Source organism: Oenanthe melanoleuca, chromosome 3 (assembly GCF_029582105.1).
Source record: "Oenanthe melanoleuca isolate GR-GAL-2019-014 chromosome 3, OMel1.0, whole genome shotgun sequence".
Classification (NCBI taxonomy): Eukaryota; Metazoa; Chordata; class Aves; order Passeriformes; family Muscicapidae; genus Oenanthe; species Oenanthe melanoleuca.
The window spans coordinates 28,275,255-28,294,541 of NC_079336.1; the positions used below are offsets into that span (position 1 = coordinate 28,275,255).

Sequence of the window (19,287 nt, forward strand, 5' to 3'; positions counted from 1 at the left end):
TGTTTTGAGGATCCTTTTGGGTACTTGTGCTTGGGGTGCTCCCAGGGGAAAGAGAGAATAAATTATATCCTTGCCCCAACGATTTGTTCCATGCTCTGTAAGCATTGTTGACATGGTAGCTTGGGGACTGAGAGAAAAACCACACACGTGCAGTAGGGCCTGTAAAGGAACCAAAAGAAAACATCAGGAAAGGGATGTAGAGAAGAGGAGGCTGGTTTGAAATGTTTTTAGCTAAACTTTTTTACTGAGGTATTTTCAGTCTTGAGTGTAAGCACATCAAATTGTACTGTAACATCTGCTAGCATATTTTAACATCTGTTTGTTTGGAGAGTTGGGCATGGAGTTTTAAAACTGGAGCAGAATTTGTTTAAAAGTGCGGCTGAGATTTAAATTAGTGTAAAATAAACTACCCTTCCTAGGAAGACTGCTGTTTTTTAGAAATTAGTTCAAATTTATCTTCTAGTCCTTGTGCAGTAATTTAGACCTACATCCAAGTCAGATTTTAATGGAAATATAATTTAAAATTACTCTAGTTTCAGAAGTTTGCTCATTGCTAACATTATTCAATGCTATCAGTATTCAGTGTTTTTGAGCAGCTGAAATTATTTAGAGTGCTTGTGGAGCTGTAAATAAGTGCTTGTTAGATTAGAGGCACACAGTAAAAAGTCTGGTTTGTGTATATGAAAGTATTTAAAGTACATGCATATACAAATGAGATGAGCTGAACATGAGTGGGGAAAAGAGTCAAATTGTTTCCAAGATATCCTGCATTTCAGTGAAATATGTAACCATATAAATGAGGATGTCATGGAAGATATATGGTGGAATTTTGCTTTAAAATCCTAATACAGCTCTTTTTCTAGTTTACCTTTAGAAGGTTGTGAGAATGCTGGAGGGAGTTCAGAGGAAACAGCAAAATATCACCAAGATCTGTAAAACATGATAAACCAGGAAAGGTGGAACGGATTGTACTTTAATAGTTTAGGAAAGAAGCAGAGGGGAAAGAAGAAAACAGACAGAAGTGGCTGGAGGGTGAGAGGTTGAGTGAGTGCTCCCTCTTGCCCTGAAAGGCTGAGTTACTGCTAGGAAAGTTGAAGCTTGCTGCCAGAAACCCTGAGCACAGATAAGCAAAGTTAAGGAAAATTATAATCGTAATTTCTTATTCAGCTGAAATGGAGGATTCCTGGAAATAAAAATCAGTTTCTTCAGAGCCTGCACTGGGATTGTTGTATGTTAGAAATGCTGCTGCTGTTCCTGTGGCAGTATCTGAGTTAAATTCACATACCCCTATCTGTACCTTATTCTTTTTTTTTTTTTTTTTTTTTTTTTTTTTTTTTGTCAGCCTGTAAGCCATTTCCATTACAAATTTAAATACTAATCTGATTTTTGAAGAGGAAACAAGAAATGCACCTTTTGACTTACGAAGGTGATGTCACAAACTAAGTCTTTCTTTCATATCTATCACAGTTGGCAAGACCTTATGTTTCATTACTATTAATATGCCCTGTCTTTTGGGTTGCTTGATTTTTCACAAGTTCATGGTTTTATTAGATGTTTCTTACATTTCTTCTGCACATCTAATTAATGAAAAAGCAACAAATTTGTCCTAACAGTAATTTTTCTAATAGTAAGATGATTATTTTAATTACAGAAGGACAGATAATGAAGCATGGATGAACTGGAGTCTTACATTCAAAGACACTTAATGTTTAACATCAGGGTACTTTTACTTTCAGGAGCTATGAGAGTGTTTGACTTATAGAGAAACTCAGGAGTTCTATAGGCTTCTCCATGAAAGATCAATTCACAAGAATGTTCAGCAGTCAAGTTTTTTCCATACAGAAGCCATTGCAGGTAGCAGGCATGAGAATGTGAGTGTGAGCTCTGGGTCATGGAGTATTTTTTAAGGGTCTAAGAGGGAGATGAAAAGGCTTTTGAAAAGCTTGCTCTTATTTTAGTTGCTGAGCAGTACTTTTCAAAGTACTGTTATGAAGTTAACTGGACTTAAAACTCAGTAACTTAATACATGGCATGGTGTACTAGCCAGAGGTTGGTTCTTTCCTACACTTCTGCTATTTAGTATTTTTTATATGCATGCATGCATTTTTTGTATTCCATAAAAGTTACGTGAATTGCTACTCAGCATTTACTGTTACTTGTTTGATCTGAGAACTTAGAGAAAAATATAAAATGTGAAGGATGAGCCAAACTGAGTTTGGTAAAGCTGCATAACTGGATAGTCTGTGCAGTGTATTGAAGGATGAGTTTAGGTCTTGGAACTGAAATCCAAATCTTTGCATTTTTCTACCTGTATGGGAAATCTGTCCCACTTTGGGTGAAAAATGAAAGCTAATGAAAGAAAAAAGTAAATTAATTATTTGCATCCAGAATAATACATGCACTGTTATTAATTTTGGTTTTAGTTAATTATAGAGTTAACTAGGAACAAACAAGCATCTGATTCTCTTATTTTCTGAAGATGTTCATTCTGTGTCCTTTCCTTAGTGTATTCATTCTGATTATCCTATTGAATCCAAATGTAGGGTTATACTGTGAGGTACTGAGTATTATTGGTTAGTACTTGGCGCTAATATTTTTCTGATGTTTTCCTTATATTTTAATATATTATATATACCTTTTTATATATATACCTATATATATAATTTCTATATATTATATATACCTTACATTACATATACACCTTTCCATATATTTTTAGTGTACAATAACACAATTACAGGAGCCATTCCATTTTCTTTCTTCAAGCATTACTTTGACTAGATAGACTGGTCTATATAAGTTGTCTAAAATCAGTATACTGATGAATAGCTCTAGGAGAAATTTGATTGTGTCAGAAAGAAGGTTAATTATGAGATCATGTCTTTCCTTTGGATAAATATGCATGGTTTCATCCTGTTCCTGTCCATTTTGAATGTCCCTCTGAAAATTGTTTTTCCATATTTGCTCATGTGTTTTTTTATTCTTCTGATGGTTTCTTTGTTCCTTCCTTCTCCTGTACAACATGTGGGCTTCAAAATCAGGGACTCCCAAACTACACTTTTAAATCTTTTAAGCTGATTTATCTCCATTTCTCAATTGTGGTGCCAAGCACAACAAGTGTTGTGGTTTCAAACATGCCCATCTCATTTGTGGTATTTACTGACTAGTAAATGAAAGGGCCATTCTTTGACTTTTTTGGCCAAGTAATGAATTGAGGCACATTTTTGAACTCCTCAAGAGAAGGGTGCATGGAAGCTGTCTGTTAGGGTTTATTCTTGGCCTATGTCCTGCCTAATAGTAAACAGAGTGCTAGCTGGACCAGGGTACAACTGTTCCAGGGATTACTCTAAAGGCACAGTGTGAATGACAGCCCATTTGGCACTGGCTAACACAATGGTGTAAGTTGTAGTCACTTGTTCCTTATTTATTTGTCTGCTGTTTTATTGCCTTGCATTTGAATTGCAAGTTCAGTGGAATCCAAATTTTCTTTTAATGATTGTACATTGCCTAATTTTCTGAGATTTCAGTACATGACTGAGACTCCAATTTGCCTTGATGATAATAAATTAGAATGCTTATTTAGTGCAAGGATGTATTATTGGTAAAGTGCCTTTTTGGTCCATTTATCAGTATCCAGCAAAATTTTAGGTTATGTTCTAGTGACCTCTGACATGCTTGCATTCTCTCATAGATAGCTGCAGGTTGCCTCCGTGAGCCTAGATGCCTGTTTTCACTGCATACTAATTTGCTGCTAATCAGCTAAATTACCCTTTTATTTGCCTGCTTGTTTTTTTATCAGGTATCAAAGTGATTCATGTGTATATACTATGTATATTACTATGCTTACAACTATTGTGAATCTCTTTCTTTCATTTTTTCAGACTTTATAGCCTTTTTCATCCTTTGGGTTGGTGTCTTTTCAGTTTGTTTTTGTGGGCCTTTTTCAAATGGCATTGTGGAGTTTTATTTTGTTAATTTGTTTTACTGATGGAACCACTGCTAAAAATACAATAATATTTGTGTGCATTGGAACTTTCTGCTCTTTTCATTTTTTACACGTCCCCTCTGCCTTTTCAAGATCTTAATACAATGATTCTGATAATGGATCATTTTTGGTTTCTGGTCCTAGAAAAAGACTCTTCTAAGGTTTTAATTCACAGGGAGACAGGGGTTTTGTTTTGCCATTCAGCTTGAAGATACATAAGGACAGGGCAGAGTCTTACAGTTCTATTTTCAGTTTGATAGGTGTTTTTGTCTTTCCTGCATAAGTTTGCTGTGAGAATAGAGTCTGCAAGCACAACATGTGCAAAGTGTAACATGCAACAGTGATTATTAATTGACTAAAAAAGGCAGGTAGTAGACTGCCAGGACCTACATGCTGCTGGTCCAACATGCTGTCAGTCAGTTCACCCCTCCCTCTCCAGATACCCAGCTGCTCTAGATGCTATGAGCTGAATTTTTCACTTTTTTAGGTATTCCAGCTCTTTAACTCTCTGCCTTTGTACATGTCTAACATCTTAAAAACACCTCTCTCTTATGCATGAGTTCCTCATCACATATATTCATAGAGTGGCTTGGGTTGGAAGGAAGCTTAAAGATCATCTGCCATGGGCAGGGATCCACCCACTAGACCAGATTGCTCAATATCCCATCCAATCTGCCCTTGAACACCTCAAGGGCATCTACAGCTTCTCTGGGCAACCTGTTCCTGTGCCTCATTATCTCTGAGTAAAGAATTTTTCACATCTCATCTAAATCTCTTCTAGTTGGAAACTATTCCTCCTTGTCCTACCATTATCTGCCTGTGTAAAAAGTCACTCTCCCTCTATTTTACATTCTTTGACTACCTCTCAGGTATGTGTAATTCAAGACAAAATGTTTTCAGACATGCAGCAACATGTACCCATTTATAGAGTTGAAAGTTCCAGTTTTTTTAACCTAGTCCTCAATTTTGTAATTCTTTCCTCTGTAATATGAGCTTCAATTGTAGTTAGCTAGTGTCAAAATGATTGGTGGGGAAAAAAAGTTCTATTTAAAGCAACTTGTCATGTTATTTTACTAGTTTTCTAAAGAACCCAAGTTCTCAGTATTTTTTGTAATTTTCATGAAATAGTTTTGTGTAGACTTTAGGACACACTTCTTTTTTCTTCTAAAATTCTGTGGGTGCTCTAGATCTGCTTAGGAGTTGTCAGTCACAGAATAGATGTCATTTGCTGAATCAGACATGAGCTTTGAAATTTACTTATTGTAGTAACAAGTTTTAATGGTTAGCTTGTTATTAATTTTATTGTTTTAGTGAAAACATAGGTACCTTTTCACTGGAAATGTAAACTCAAATAAAAATGTAACTTGCTATAAATTCAAAGGAACCATTTGTAAAACGTTCCTGGTTTTAATAAAGTTTATTAACTAAAGAGCATAAATCAGCTAATAAATAGAAAAAAACCCTAAAAATATAAAATTACATCAAAGTTTAATATGGTTACATTCTAAAAGCAGATAAATACTTCTACATTTTTATGCTATGCCATTAAAATAATTAGGCTTTAAGAATTTATTTCATCCTGTTGCTCAGAGAAAACAAAAACTTCAGCTATAGCCCTTTTCAAAGCATAAGGCCACATGTTCTTAAATCATTAAAATTTTGCTTAATGAGCCACTAGATGGAGCAGTCAAATCTCACTTTTTTTATCAGCCTCTGTGCAAGACAGTCTCTCAGCACAGAGAGAATCTGGAAATGCAGTCACACTTTACTACTTGAACCAGTTAAACTTAAAAACCCTTTTCAGATCTTATCTGCATGTGCATTTTTTTCCATAAGCAGATTTATGTTGTCCTTTAGCTTTAGTGTTACCAATGATGTATGGGACATAGTCTGCATATGGAAATTACACTGACACAAATAGCTCCATGGAAGCAAGTATTCATTTCTTGAATTGAGTCCTACCCTCAGGGAAAAAAACACAAAACATTACAAGGAAAAAGGACTCTTGTTCGAGAATCATGAGCCAGATTTTCAAAATCTGGGAGGTTCAGAGTTACACATTTACACATGACTCTTTATGTTGTGCTTAAGAAATCTTGGTGAAGCTGTATATTCTCTTCCTACTTACCCAAAGTATCCTTGCAACCTCATTTTCTAGTGCATAAGAAACACTTCTTTAATGAGACCACATTATCTGCTTCAGGAATGCTGCAGGTAAGTGGGTGCAGGAACAAAAATAAAATATACAATAACGTATAAGAAAGAATTTTTTTTTTTTTGCTGTCATTTCACAGCTTTACTAAGACAAGATTTTTCTGAGGTGTAAAAGTTCATTAATATATATGTTTATATGAAATAGAATGTATGTGTGCTATTAGAAGGCACTCCAGTGATCCTGTTCCAGTTAAATACTTCAGGGATCATGATATGTAGTGAACAGGGCATTATCCCAGAGGTAGAGAATGGAGCTATGTGTGAATATAAAATACCTCATCTTTTTGTTTTATTATTTGCCTTTGAAAGTCAGAATGTTCTTCATTAAAGATCGTTGGCAAGGTGGGAATTTCAGATCCTGGCACTGGTGGCCTGTCAGTTCTGGGCTTTGCAGAGCACAAAGTTCATGCTGTGCAAAGCAGTGCTCCCCAGGAGACTCTCTTTAACCCACATCCTCTTTGCACAGAGATTAAAAAGCTTTGATGAGCCAAGACTTCTGCTCTGGCAGTGAATGCTAACCAGTGCCATGAGCTGAGGGCTGGTGATAGCTACGTTTCTTTCAACTCTGCAAAACCCTGGGTAATTCAGAAATGTAATGCCAGGTCTTGCCTGTTATGCTCCAGAGTGCTACCACAGCAAATAAGTGTAAATTTATATCAAAATACGTGGTATGCCAAAATATTTTGTATTCTCTACAGGCTTGGATTTTATTTAAAATATAGTATAAAAGTAACTTGTACTTACAGATAAAATAGTACCGTACAGAGGAACTCAAAAATACAATTTTAAATACATATAGGTTTTCAAAACATTCTGGTGTTTGCTGTTTCTGCCAATTTTTGTGTAACATGCTGAACCTTATCAGTGTATCCAGGTAGGTTCAGTTCTCTCCCATGGGAGAGGCATTATGGGTTTGCCAGTAGGGGAGCTGTCACTATCTTTAAGCAGACAATATCTGGGGAATTGCAAAACAGTCCCCTATGAATGGAACTGGAACTGAATGTTTGGGAATAAATCCAGTTGTCCGCTGCTGGGTCTTTTCCCAACAGAAAGATTGCTCTGAAATCAGTTATAAAACAATTTGGTTAACCTGTTCCTGTTACCAAGTTTTAAATATCACTACTAAGAAAGTCTTCAGGAATTACTATTTCTACAAGCCACTGAAATACTTAGGAAGGTAGTAATTTTTCCAGAGAGCAGTTATTTTTTTCTTAAACAAATGCACCATTTACATTTTGGCTTCTCTTCAAGTACATCCTTAAAAACTCTAATATATCAGCATCATTTCCCTTAAAGCTGCAGCAACAAATATTGATATTAATTGCAGGCATGTTGCCATCATAACATCAGTTACTTGTGCTGTTGTGGACCTAATCTTGCTTCAGCCTGGAAAATAAGGCTTAGGAATGAATTTTCTAACAATGCTTAAACAATGTGGTCACCATTAAACCCTGCATTTAGAGGTATGATTTTAGTAATTATTTTGTTTTGGTGGCTGGTATACGACATTTTAAAGTAATAGAAAATGCTGCCTAAAATGGCCAGTACATATAGCACTGCAGTTTTAATTTCTAGGTTTATGTTGCAACAGACCTCTCACTAGGGGTAGAAATGAGCCAAGACACAAACTCTCATTCAACAACACAAAAAGGGTCCCAGTTTATTCTTCTTTCCAGCTTTGCCATCCTGACTGACTACAGCAAGCTCCCCCCATAGGGCCCAGCTGCAGACTCTGACTGTGGCTGTTTCCTGCTGGGCTGTGTTGGTTTGCAGACTCTGAGCAGCTTTCACCAGCCCAGCTGTGGCTGCAGGCTCCAGCAGCAGCTCTGGCTCCATCAGACACAGACTGACCCCACAGCAGATCTTTCACTGCAGCAACTCCCTTCCTTGTTTTGTTCTTTGTGTCTCTCTGGATCATTCCTTCTTCCTCAGGACTTCTCTACCTCCAAGCTTACTCCTGAGCAGCCAGCCCACCCCTTTTATCACACTTACCTTTATTAGTCACTGCAGTGACCCATTAAGGGCAAGGCTGTTCCTCTTCGTTGGTAATTAGTACAACTGTGACTTATTGGGGTCAGGTGACCTATAATCTTTTCTTCTACACTTATAGGTTTAAACCTGACATTTTTTAGAACTAAAGGGAGGAATCTGAACTGTAGAAGGATTCAGAAATTAAATCATATCTACATCCATTTAGGTAGTAGGGAAAAGAAAAGGAAAGAATGTGAGTTAAATTGTCAAAATTATCATGAAAGACAGAAACAGAATAAAATAGCAACACACAATTGTCTATCATCCATGGCTGTATGATCTTTTAATCACAGCCTATACAGAAATTAGTTCAGAGCATGTGTAGTCTTTTGGTTTTTACTTTGTAATGGGGGTAGAGAGTTTTTGAAGGCGGGAAAAAAAAGTTGTTTTAAGGAATTTTAGTAAGATTATGTGACTGAATTAAATAAGCTTTAATGACATTGTGACCTTGGGTTGGTTCTCCTATTTTTGATATAGGCTGTGTTTGAATGGAATGTGTTTTGCTTGACTTCTCTTTTGGCAGGAAAACTCAAGTGCAGGTGGATGCCTGCAGCCTCCTCCTACAGGCTGAATGGATTGCAGTAATTTGGTTCTGTCAGTTCAAGCCTGTACTTGAGTATGGCTATTAAAAGTGGTGCTGGCATGCCAGCCCTTCAACCCAGCTTACCCTGCATCAGGCAGGGAGGGGACTTCGAATATGGGTTTTCCACTTCCACTGTACTGTGGGGTGTGGGAGCTGGGGGAAATCTGGCTCTGTGGAGACAGTAACATAACTAGAAACAGTGGTTAAAATTGGGGACAAAAATAATATTTTTATGCCATTGATCAGTAAATTGAAAAGTCAGTGCCTGCAGATTGCATCACCATTTAACTGAAAACATCTGGCTTTGGTTAGCAATTGGATAGCTGAGCAAATTGCTTGAATTAGGGTTTGTTTAAGATGACCTTTTGGTCTAAAAAAAAGTTATTCAGCAGATCTTTTCTAGATATTGTAAGTTAATATGTTACTTACTGCCCTTATGAAGAAAAATACTCCACAAAATCTCTTTACACACAGAGGTCAATTAATGACCCTATGATGTCAGAGGTAGTTCAGAAATCTCTAAACCTGTCAGTGGCTGCACTGTTAGATTTGCAGTGATGTTCTCTCTTGATTGTCAGTAGATCCTCCTCAGTCAAGCCCAGTTATCAAAATGATCTGAAGAGTAGTTGACTTTTTTTAGTACATAAGGTAACTGAGATAAATGCATAGTAAAGTTCCTGAATCATGAAGGTTGGATAGCAGAGATCTCAACCACTGCACCAATGAACTGAAGACCCAGCCTAGGTTTTCTAGAGTGAGTGTTCATTTTGTCTCTTTCCACTTCCACTGGCACAATCATCTTCCTCAGAGGAGTCAAGAACAATAGAGTAAATCACGGGTGGAAGAAGGGGAAATGAAACATCAGTGGCTGCACAGTGCTGAACAAGTGGAACTTGAAATGCTGGTTACAAAAGCAATAAATAGCAGGGTGTTTCTTTGCTGGCTTTTTCAGACCTGTGTGCTTGAAGGGGTTCCTGTCACTTAGTTGTGCAGAGATGCTCTTCTGTCTTCTGTTCTGCTGCAAAATGGTGGGTGATGTTCTGTAAAACTCCCCTAGAGGGCCTTTAGAAATAATGTGGTCAAGCCCTTATTCTGGGATGCCAGTGGGAGGCACACCACAGCCTGCTCCCAGTGTGTTCTTTTACATGGTGTTATTCAGACAGATGCCAAGTTACTTCACTTTCACTTTGAATTGATTAGCTTGGATCAAGGTTTGAATTGAAAACTGTGGAACAACAACAGCATGATATAAAAGACCAAACTTCTTAGCTTCAGCATATTACTCTGTTGATATGACAACCTAATTTCTGCTTTGGTGCTTTTTAAATATTTTGTTACCTGGCTAGGAATGTAAATGGAATATGTCTGAAAGGAAAGGAACTTTATGAGCTCTAACAAGTTTGATGTGTGTTTAAGAATGTGTAATTTAATGTAAAGACATTCTTTTAAGGAGCTACATGTCTTTTTCACCAGAGGTTCTTAACTTCCTGATTTTTTCAGTTGTTTTGAAATATTTCACAATTGGTGCTATGCCAATCTGTAACCTCTTCTTCAGAAGTATGTGAATATATGTATTTGTGTATTTATGTATAGAAATCTTTCTCTGGTGAATGGTCAAACATTTTCTTTGCAAAATTGTAGCTATTTTTGCCAAAGAATCTGAAAAAGAGACTGAGAAACATTCAGTCTCTTCACTGGGCAATCCCTTACTGAGGAGAAGATGTGGGTATGCTGCAAGAATTTTCATTAGCCCAGTCTTAGCTAGACACTGCACTTAAGCCTATCAGAAGCAAGTATGTTGTTTCTAATGAGTTTAATTCTGGATGCAAAGCCAAAAACTACTTCAAGTTTTCTGTGATCTCAGTAGAGCTTTTTGTGGTCTGGAGTGCTGCTAGCAGAGCAAAGGAAAACCTTGTTTCTTCCCCATGCATCTTTGTTCTGGTCCTTTTTCATGTCTAACATTTTACCACCAGTGAAACTCCAGTTCTTTGTCCATAACTGGAATCAAGTGGTTAGGTCTATTTTCCACCCACTTGACAGTTCACCAGACAATCCAGAGCTCTCTGATTTGGCTGGAAGGATATTGTGAGAGACTTGGTTGGAAGTTGTGCTACACTACACTAAACAGTATCTGCTGCTGTCCCCTTGCCTGCAGATCCAGCAGCCATACTGGTCAGGCAAGATTTGTCCTGGGTAAAGCTATGCAGGTGGTTCCTAGCCACCTTCTTGGCCTCCATGTGCTCAGGACTGCATTCCAGAAGGATTTGTTCCCTAAGCATCTCAGTATGTAGCTTCCCAGGTCTTGCCCTGCTTTTAGAGGTGTGGTATGTGGCTTGTCTAGTCACTGTTCATCTCCCACAATAGCTAGGACCTTTTGAAGCAGATCAGACAGGGCTACAGTGCAAAATGTCACATACAATATCTAATATTGTATCTTAGACTCCTGCAATTGTATTAGAATATCTTCCCCACTGTAACTTGGCTTTGAGAATTGGAGACTGTAACACAGATCTTTTTTGTTGTTTCTCTGATTTTCTAATTCAAATTCTAACTTTAGGCATAGGGGTTTCTTTACTTGAATTTGTTTTTGTGCTACAGAAAAATGCTTGAGACCATTCTCTGATTTTCCCCTTTCCAAAAAGTATTGTAAAACTTTTGGTTGAGAGGATGTTGTGTTTCCACCCAGGCATAAAGCTGAACAGTATGTTTAATGCTTGGAATTTGCTCTCTTAAAGCTTGAATAATGGTACAGTTATGTGTGATTGAATAATCTCATGTTTTTCTAATGGTCTTAGAAATTTTTATAACTGCAAGAGTATCATACACAGATTAAGACCTAGACAAACTATTAGCAGGAAGAGTATGAAGGGCTAAAATGTGGTGGTAAATATCTAACTATCAGATTCAGAAGACAGTGGCAATAAAACCATTTGCAGGGGTAAAAACCTGCAGAGATTACAAAAGTGATGCTATCTTATGCAAAGTGTGAAATAATTATGTATTTTTGCTAGGAAAATGGAATGATGTCCAGTTTTACAGTTAGTTTCCAACTGCTTTGATACTATAAATGGATGTAAAAGTAAATGAACCAAGTATTAGCACCTTGTTAAGCTGTCAGATGAGCCTTTGGGGCAGCCAGAAAGGCTCGATGAGTCGGAGCTGGGAGGAATGAACTCCACCCTTAGGGATGAGCAGTGGATGCTGGAATTGGTGGTACTGTTCTTTTCTGCAAAACTCCCTTTCTGACCTCAGAACATTCTTCTGTTGCTCCTCTCTTCCTTTATTTTCAGCAAATACTTGCAGACACCTCTGCCATCTGAAGCTGTTAGGCTGGGTTACCTAGGCAGGACTTGGGCAGAACTCATGACTAGGGATAGCATTGAGTAAAATGGGCATTGAGTACTGCCTGCTGGAGGAGAGGGAGGGGTTGTCACGTAGGGGAATGGGAGACAGTGAGAGCTTTAGCAACACCATGAGGCACAAACAACCTTTATAAATGTGTTTGGGAAAACAGCTCATTATTTTTTTCACAGACACATGTGTGCCGTGGAAATGACAGGAACACTTGAAATAAGTCAGAAAACAAGCCCTTTATATTACAGTCTCCTTTACAGATTCTGAGGTTCTAGCAAGCAAGAATTTTTCATCTGTTGATTTGTGTTATGACAAAATCCCCTGCCTTGTTTAGTGGGTGCAGTTAGGTGAGGTGAGTGCTCAGGACCCAGGTGTGCTGTTCTGAAAGTGACACACAGCCCTCAATGCCTGCCCTGGCACAAGAGGGGGTCATCCTTCAAGGAGTCAGTGATGGTCTGTGGAAGCATCAGGCATTTGGTATACTCGATCTTTTGTTTCTTTTGCAAGAAATGTTTCAGGCTTTAGAAGAAAGCTGGATATATGTTCCTCAGTCAGTAGTAGATGATCACTGTCTCTTGAAATATATAAAGACTGGACACTTTCCTCCTCCAGAAAATCATCTCCTAATAAGGGCATGTCTGTGAATAAAGCAGAGTTAGACAGCTGTATGTTCCTCATGCTGATGCAGTGCTACTGGGGACACTTAGTCAGCAGTGGCCAGGGATATTCTGTGGCTTTTGCTGTTGACTGACATGTGGGAACATTCAATACCTTGGATTTGATCCAGAATCAGATGGAAACAACTTGATTATAAGTGTATTTTCATTATTGCTAATAGATCCATATCTTGTTAAGTATGAAAGAGCTGTAAGCTGTCATTAGCTTTACTATTTATATTTTATCCCTTCTAAGCTTTTTTTTGTTTGCTTTGCTTTCTCACATTTTAGTTTCTAAACAGCAGGTTTTTTTGTATTTTGGGTGTCCTGCATTGTATTTTGGAAGTCCTGCAGTATGTCGATAGGCTGCAGAAAACCATCTGTTTGTACAGAGGAAGGCTGTCTCTGCCACAGAAATGGTTTTATTGTTGTGTCATTTGGATACCATTACAGTAGATTAAATACTTTGGTAAATTCTATTAGCTATAATTCTCTAATCATCTGGCTTTTGCAAATACAAGTTCTTCTTTTCTGTTTTATCTTGAAAATGTAATTTGGAATACAAAATATTATTTCCTGGGGGTTTTTATTTGGAGTATATTTTTTCTTACACATAATTATGTTCCCATGCACACATCTGTTATATATGAAAATAATGAAATTATCTGATTAATTTGTAAAAAGTGGTAAGTTTTTCTCAAGGGCTGTTTGTGTTTTCAGTGTGCTAGAAGTAAATCTGCAGCTTGAAATGTTTTACATAAATTAAAAAAGCCACATTTCCTAAACACATTGCTTCGTCTATGCAGTTGATTAAACTTGGTCAGTGCACCACTGCTGAATATAAATAATAACTGCAGCAGTAGTATTGATTACTTAGATGCCTGAGCTTGTGCCTACTCTTGGCTTAAAAGCACTAAGAAACTTCTTTCCTGTTCTATCCGGAGGAAGGAGCCTTTTTCTCCCCCCCATGTTGTTTCCTGAGGATGGTTGATTCTGTATTCCTAAAATCATTGACTCTTCCTAAAGGCTGAAACTCCTGTCACTGCAGCGAGCGTGTAGGAGCTAATGCAGTAATCGCTGCTGGCACTCCACTGCAGAGATTGTTCCGATGGCTCGGGCTCTCGTTAGCCCTGCCCGGTGTCACCGCTGCTCGTGTTTGACACTGCAGAGTAATTTGGCTCAGGATCAGGACGCAAGCACCTCATGACTTCTTTGATATCGTCTCCTGCACACTGAAGTGGGTTTTTGCTGGCATTACGGTTTTGCTACAGTTGCAGGCTGGATTCAGCAACCTACTAGATGCCAGTTGTGCTTTAAGCATTCTCTTGCTGAAGCTGCTATGTTTGCTGGGTTTCTTCAGTTTCTGCTCCATACGTTGCATTCAGGGACAGGTAAATAAGGAGCTATATAGTGCCTAGGTTTTATTTATATTTTTATATTTCTTATTTTTAAACAAAATTATATCCTTTTATGAGCAGATTTATTTAACTGTGCAGTTGTAGTGATGTATCCTCTGAATGTTAAAATGTTAATTGTAGCATATATTCAGCTTAAAGAGGGAATAAAAATCTATTTTGCCTTTAAGTCTGTGTTTCAGTTATGTTTATATTTTGAAATCTCATGTGCTAAATATAATCTGATGGTAGTGATGCTATATGGAATACCTTTTAAACAAAAATCTGCATTTTGAAAGTGCACATCAAAATAGAAATGTGTTTCTGAAATATAATAATAATAAAAATATTCTTGTTGCATTATGACTTCTGCATTTTGGAGAAGTCAAGGATAAAGAATTTAGAAATATACTTCAGGAAACAAATGAACATTTCTGTGTATTATTTCTTTTTGGCAGAAGACAATTGACAAGTCCTCAATCTCCTGAATTATTCTATTCTTAGGAGCTTTAAAAAGTTCAGAATGAAATGTGTTCTGTTACTTATCTCCCTATTATTTAGGGGGAAAAATCATCAAACTCATGTACATATGTTTTTTTTAGCATAAGATGAAGTTATGGTTATAATAATATACGGATTATAATAAATGTAGAGCTCTGATTATTTTGTATATTATTTCTGCCTGATCATATTGATGCATTGCACTTCCTGCTCAGGGAAGGACATCAGCTCCTCGCTTTTGTATTTAAAATAAGCTACTCAGCTAAATCACTAAAGGATCACAGGGGAAAGTGAGAGGAAGAATTCACCATTGCAAGTTCCTTGGGGATTATGCAGTGTGCTGAGAATAAATACCTTTAAAATCCTATATCTAAGTAGCTGATAGCACTGTCTATAAAAATTGATTTTGAAAAGTAGTTTTTTCACTAGAAGAATTAATCCTAAAGATGTATGATAGAACAAGTCACAAAAGAGGTTTGAAATAATGTTTTAGATACTACATTTTAAGACACATATATTAGAAGTCTATTTAATTTCAACAGAATTTAGAGGAGAATTAAAGTTTCTGAGGGCAGAAAATTGAGGGGTGCTTTGGAGAAAATGTGATTTAATAGCAGTCAAAACAGAGATGGAACAGAAACAGCAGCAGGAATATCAGGAAGACAAAATGCTGAGGCTGGGAGAGACAATGGTCAGCCTTTTCTCTGCATGGAGTTTAAAGGATAAACTGGATAACACCTTTGGCTAAGGTCAAAACCTTGCACTCTCTCACGCTTAATAAGTTGTTTATAGGTAAATAAAGAAGGTAAATCCCTGTTTCTTCTTCTGTTCACTGTGTAGATGACTAAACTGCATTCTGGAGGTCTTTTGCACCTCTTGGCAAAAGTAGATGAAGAAGGTGAAGTAGGGTTGAGGTGAGGAATACAGAGCAGTGCCACCCTGCGTTGCGGTGATTCAGGGCTGTGCTGTGGGCAGTGGACAAACAGCAGCATGTCTCCAGCCTTGGGAATAGCATGGACCTGGGAGATCTAAAAGGTGCTTTAAAATCACTCTGAGCCCCACAGCCCCTGACTAGAGAGATATAATGGACTGTTAAATCAGTCTATCTATAGCTCTCTGTCCATTAGACTTGTATCGTCTCTTCCCCATAATGACACATCAGTATCCTAAATATTCCTCTCTGAAAACTGAACTGTGTGCTAAAAAGACAGAACCTGAGAGCATGAGCTCTCATCAAGGTCAGCTCTTATGTCAGGGTATTGGTTAAGTGCAAGGCTGCCCAAAAGATAAACCATGATGGAAAATAGAACAAAACAAAGTCCCCAAAACTAACAACAAAACCTGAAGTTCCTCACCAGTTTGACCTTTTGAGGTATTTTTGTAGCAAAAGTAGGAAAGGCACTGGAGTCTTGGTCTCTGGCCAACCGTGTAACTGCCAAAGGGCAAGGATGGTGGTTTTCCAATGGCAGGCAGACTTGTGTGCCATCCTCTCCTGTTACCATTGAGATCAATTATATCCACCTCATCATTTTCTGCACTGCTAGTTCTCAACTGGTGGATTTCTCCCTGTTTCTATACTTGTTTATCCTAGGCTGAGTGTGGAGCCATTTCCTATGTCTACTCTGAGCCTGATCCTCTATTTCCAGTTTTCTAGTTTGTCAGGATAGCTTTGAAGTCTGGTTCTGGCCTCCTATAAAAAGCCATTCCTTTGTCCTTGGGGTCAAGTCTATTACATGTCAAGTATGTTTCTCTTTTATTACATGGAACTGTAGTGTGAGTGTTGACTATTACTATGTTCCAGACAAACACTACAGAACCAGCTTAATGAATACTTTTAGGGGCATTTGTTACCAATTTTAGCCAATATGGTTAGAATATATTTAGAATATTATTTTCTAAATAAGTTTTCACCTTATGCTAGACACTCTTTCTGGCGTGGGTCTTAACATTGCATGCTCATAAACAAAACTCATGCTCAAGTGAATGTATTTGACATCTACTGATAGAGCTAAATAGTAGCAGATTCTTTACATAGTATTCTAGATTGGAACCTACTTGGTACTAGATAGTAAGTGGTAGAGACTAAAGTTTCAGAATTATTTCAGTTGTTTTTGCATAAATCACTGTTTGCATTATATTTTGTGTTTCTAATTTTGTCTTGTGTGCTTCCTGGTACTCGATCACTGTAAGTTCCACACTCAAAGGGAACTTTCCATTGACTATTCCAGAATATGAAACATTTATGATTTAGTTGGTCAGTCTTAGATTGCATTTTTCCCTCTCCTGAATTGGCCTGGTTCTGCTTCTAATGTTGGCTAAATGTTTCCATGATTGGTGGATTCCTTTTACTGTTGTGGCTGCTTCCTTATTTTCTCTAAGGTTGGAGTGTTTTGCTTTGGTTATTTGGCAATAGGATTTTTGCTTTAGTTTTTGGTTTTTTTTTGTCGAAAAGTTTTTGACTTTTTTCTGCTCGGCATCATTCTCTTTTTGAAGATCATTAAGTTTATTCATGTTCACGTTCTTAACTATTTCCTCTCTACTGGTGGAAAGCAAAGCTCCAAAGATGCTTTGCTTATTGTTTTATTAGTGTCAGTGATCTCCCAGAGTGCACTCAAAAGATTCTCCCTGCAGTACTCCCCTCTGAACTAGAGAAAAAAAATCTCTCATTATCTTCTAATGTGGCATCATTGAGGATATTAATGAATGATAATTAAAAAACCCAGAACAAACAGAAACAATAAGAACAACAAAACCACAAAAAATGCCAAACCAACAGAAAGCTAAACTAAACAAAAACAACACCAAAAAAAATCCCTCATGAGGCTTTATTGTCCTAATTTGGTCTTCCAGAGTATGACCCATCATGGTACTGCTGAAGTGCTTTTCTCTTTAATTAGAGAATTTCATCTGCTGTATTTTCTTGAAGCTTAGAACAACCAAGAGCCTTTTTTTTTCCTATTCTCAGACTTTCTTTTTCATTAGATTATTGATTATCTCCCCCAGTTTTCATGAAGATGAAATTATGAATGATATATTGTTATTTCTCAAGTATCTTGTGCAGGTCTGCATGGTGGACTCTGTGTGTGTATGTTGGACAATAGAAAGGCTCACTGTCTTCCTCCCTTTCCCTGGTCCTGTGGATAACAAGAAGCTTTGCTTTCATCTGCTGTTGTTTCTATCATCATGCCTATAAACACTGTGTGCTTTCTTTTGTATCTGAGCAGAAATGCCGGTTTTCTTTCCACACAGTGGTAGAAAATGTGTGTTCAAGTAGGTTTATCTGGGCATTGCCTGTTTTTGTACCTTATTTGCTGTGTGTTCTACCAGGGCATGGATGCCTTAGTGGGCACTGTATGTGTGAGACTTCTGTGTGTGAGCTGCTGCTTTACAGCCTTTCAGATATTTTCTTTTCTGTTTTCTTCATCCTTGTTAAAATTTCTAGCTATTGGCAGTATAGAAACAGCCTGGGGTTTAAGGAGGGTTTATTTTCAGCTTTGATTTTTGATGATAAATTGTTAATAAATCAGTTTTTAACAAATACTAAAATAAAAAACTTAGGGTTTTAAAAACTCTCTGAGGAAAAATACCAAGAAGACCAAAATAGAAATATTACCTTTTTTTTTTACAATCAACACGTACGGAATTGTTTTAATGTACACAGGAGATAGGGAAAAAACTGTAAACCAACCCACAGGGAAAAAATATGTTATGCTGAAAACAGCATGCAGTATTTGAAGTGCTGGGAATTCTTTCAGAACAGCATGAAAATATTAAGAACTTGTCAGGCCTTTAGTGTACTAGGCAGCTATGTTATATATGTATACAAAATTGTGAGACCATGTGACTTTTTGAGATCATGTGCTATACATTTTTCAAATTTCATTATATGCTGAACAAAGTATTATCAAGAAATCATATCTAAACTGAAAGTGTTAATAATATGAAACAGGAACTCAATGAAACTCTTGACACAAGTTACTGTCAATATTGAATTGGAATGAAATAGAAATAATAAATTTATTCAGAAAAGCTCCAGATTTCCAGAAGGACATATCCTTCCATTCGTCTACAAAACTAGATTCCACTCAAGAGAGTGACCCCAGTCAGCAAAATCAGAGACAACAATTAGACAGCAAAGTTTTGCTTTAATCTTTACATGCCACAGTATCAAAATCAAAATGTTTGCCTGTTGATTTTAAGTTCTTGATGCTAACCATTTCTCTGGTATCCTCAAGAAAATGTTTTTCATGAACCTTGTAAAATAACCTTCAGATTATTGGAAGTTCATGCATCTTTCTTAATATTTTACATCTCTGTCATACCTTTTCATGATCCTACAAAATATGCTTTTGAGGACCATCCCTATGTGAATCATACACATGCTTCGACTCACATGCTTGCAATAAGACTTAAACATCCTCAGAATAGCAGTTTAAGTGGTCTCTGGGATAAAAATAAGAATCTAGCACGAAAGGAGTTGATGAACTTTTGAAGATGCTTTGATGCTTTTGATGTGCGTTTGAGTGAAGTTCCTAAATGTTGGCTCAGGGAGTTCATGAGAAGATTCCT

The 19,287-nt window shown here is 37.2% G+C and overlaps 1 protein-coding gene across 6 annotated transcripts in view; it reads left to right on the forward strand.

Annotated features, from left to right (window-relative positions):
• RIMS1 (regulating synaptic membrane exocytosis 1) overlaps nucleotides 1–19,287 on the forward strand; it is a 303,454-nt gene that overhangs the window by 151,673 nt on the left and 132,494 nt on the right. For 3 of the 6 annotated variants that reach the window (XM_056487157.1, XM_056487158.1, XM_056487161.1), the window contains exon 1: nucleotides 13,988–14,214. The exons of 1 other annotated variant lie outside the window; for it this stretch is intronic. In XM_056487157.1, coding sequence (XP_056343132.1) covers nucleotides 14,163–14,214 — 52 coding nt within the window. In that variant the 5' untranslated portion in view covers nucleotides 13,988–14,162. Of the gene's footprint in view, nucleotides 1–13,880; nucleotides 14,215–19,287 lie in introns of those variants that run through there. 2 more of the 6 variants (XM_056487160.1, XM_056487159.1) reach the window with 1 other exon arrangement.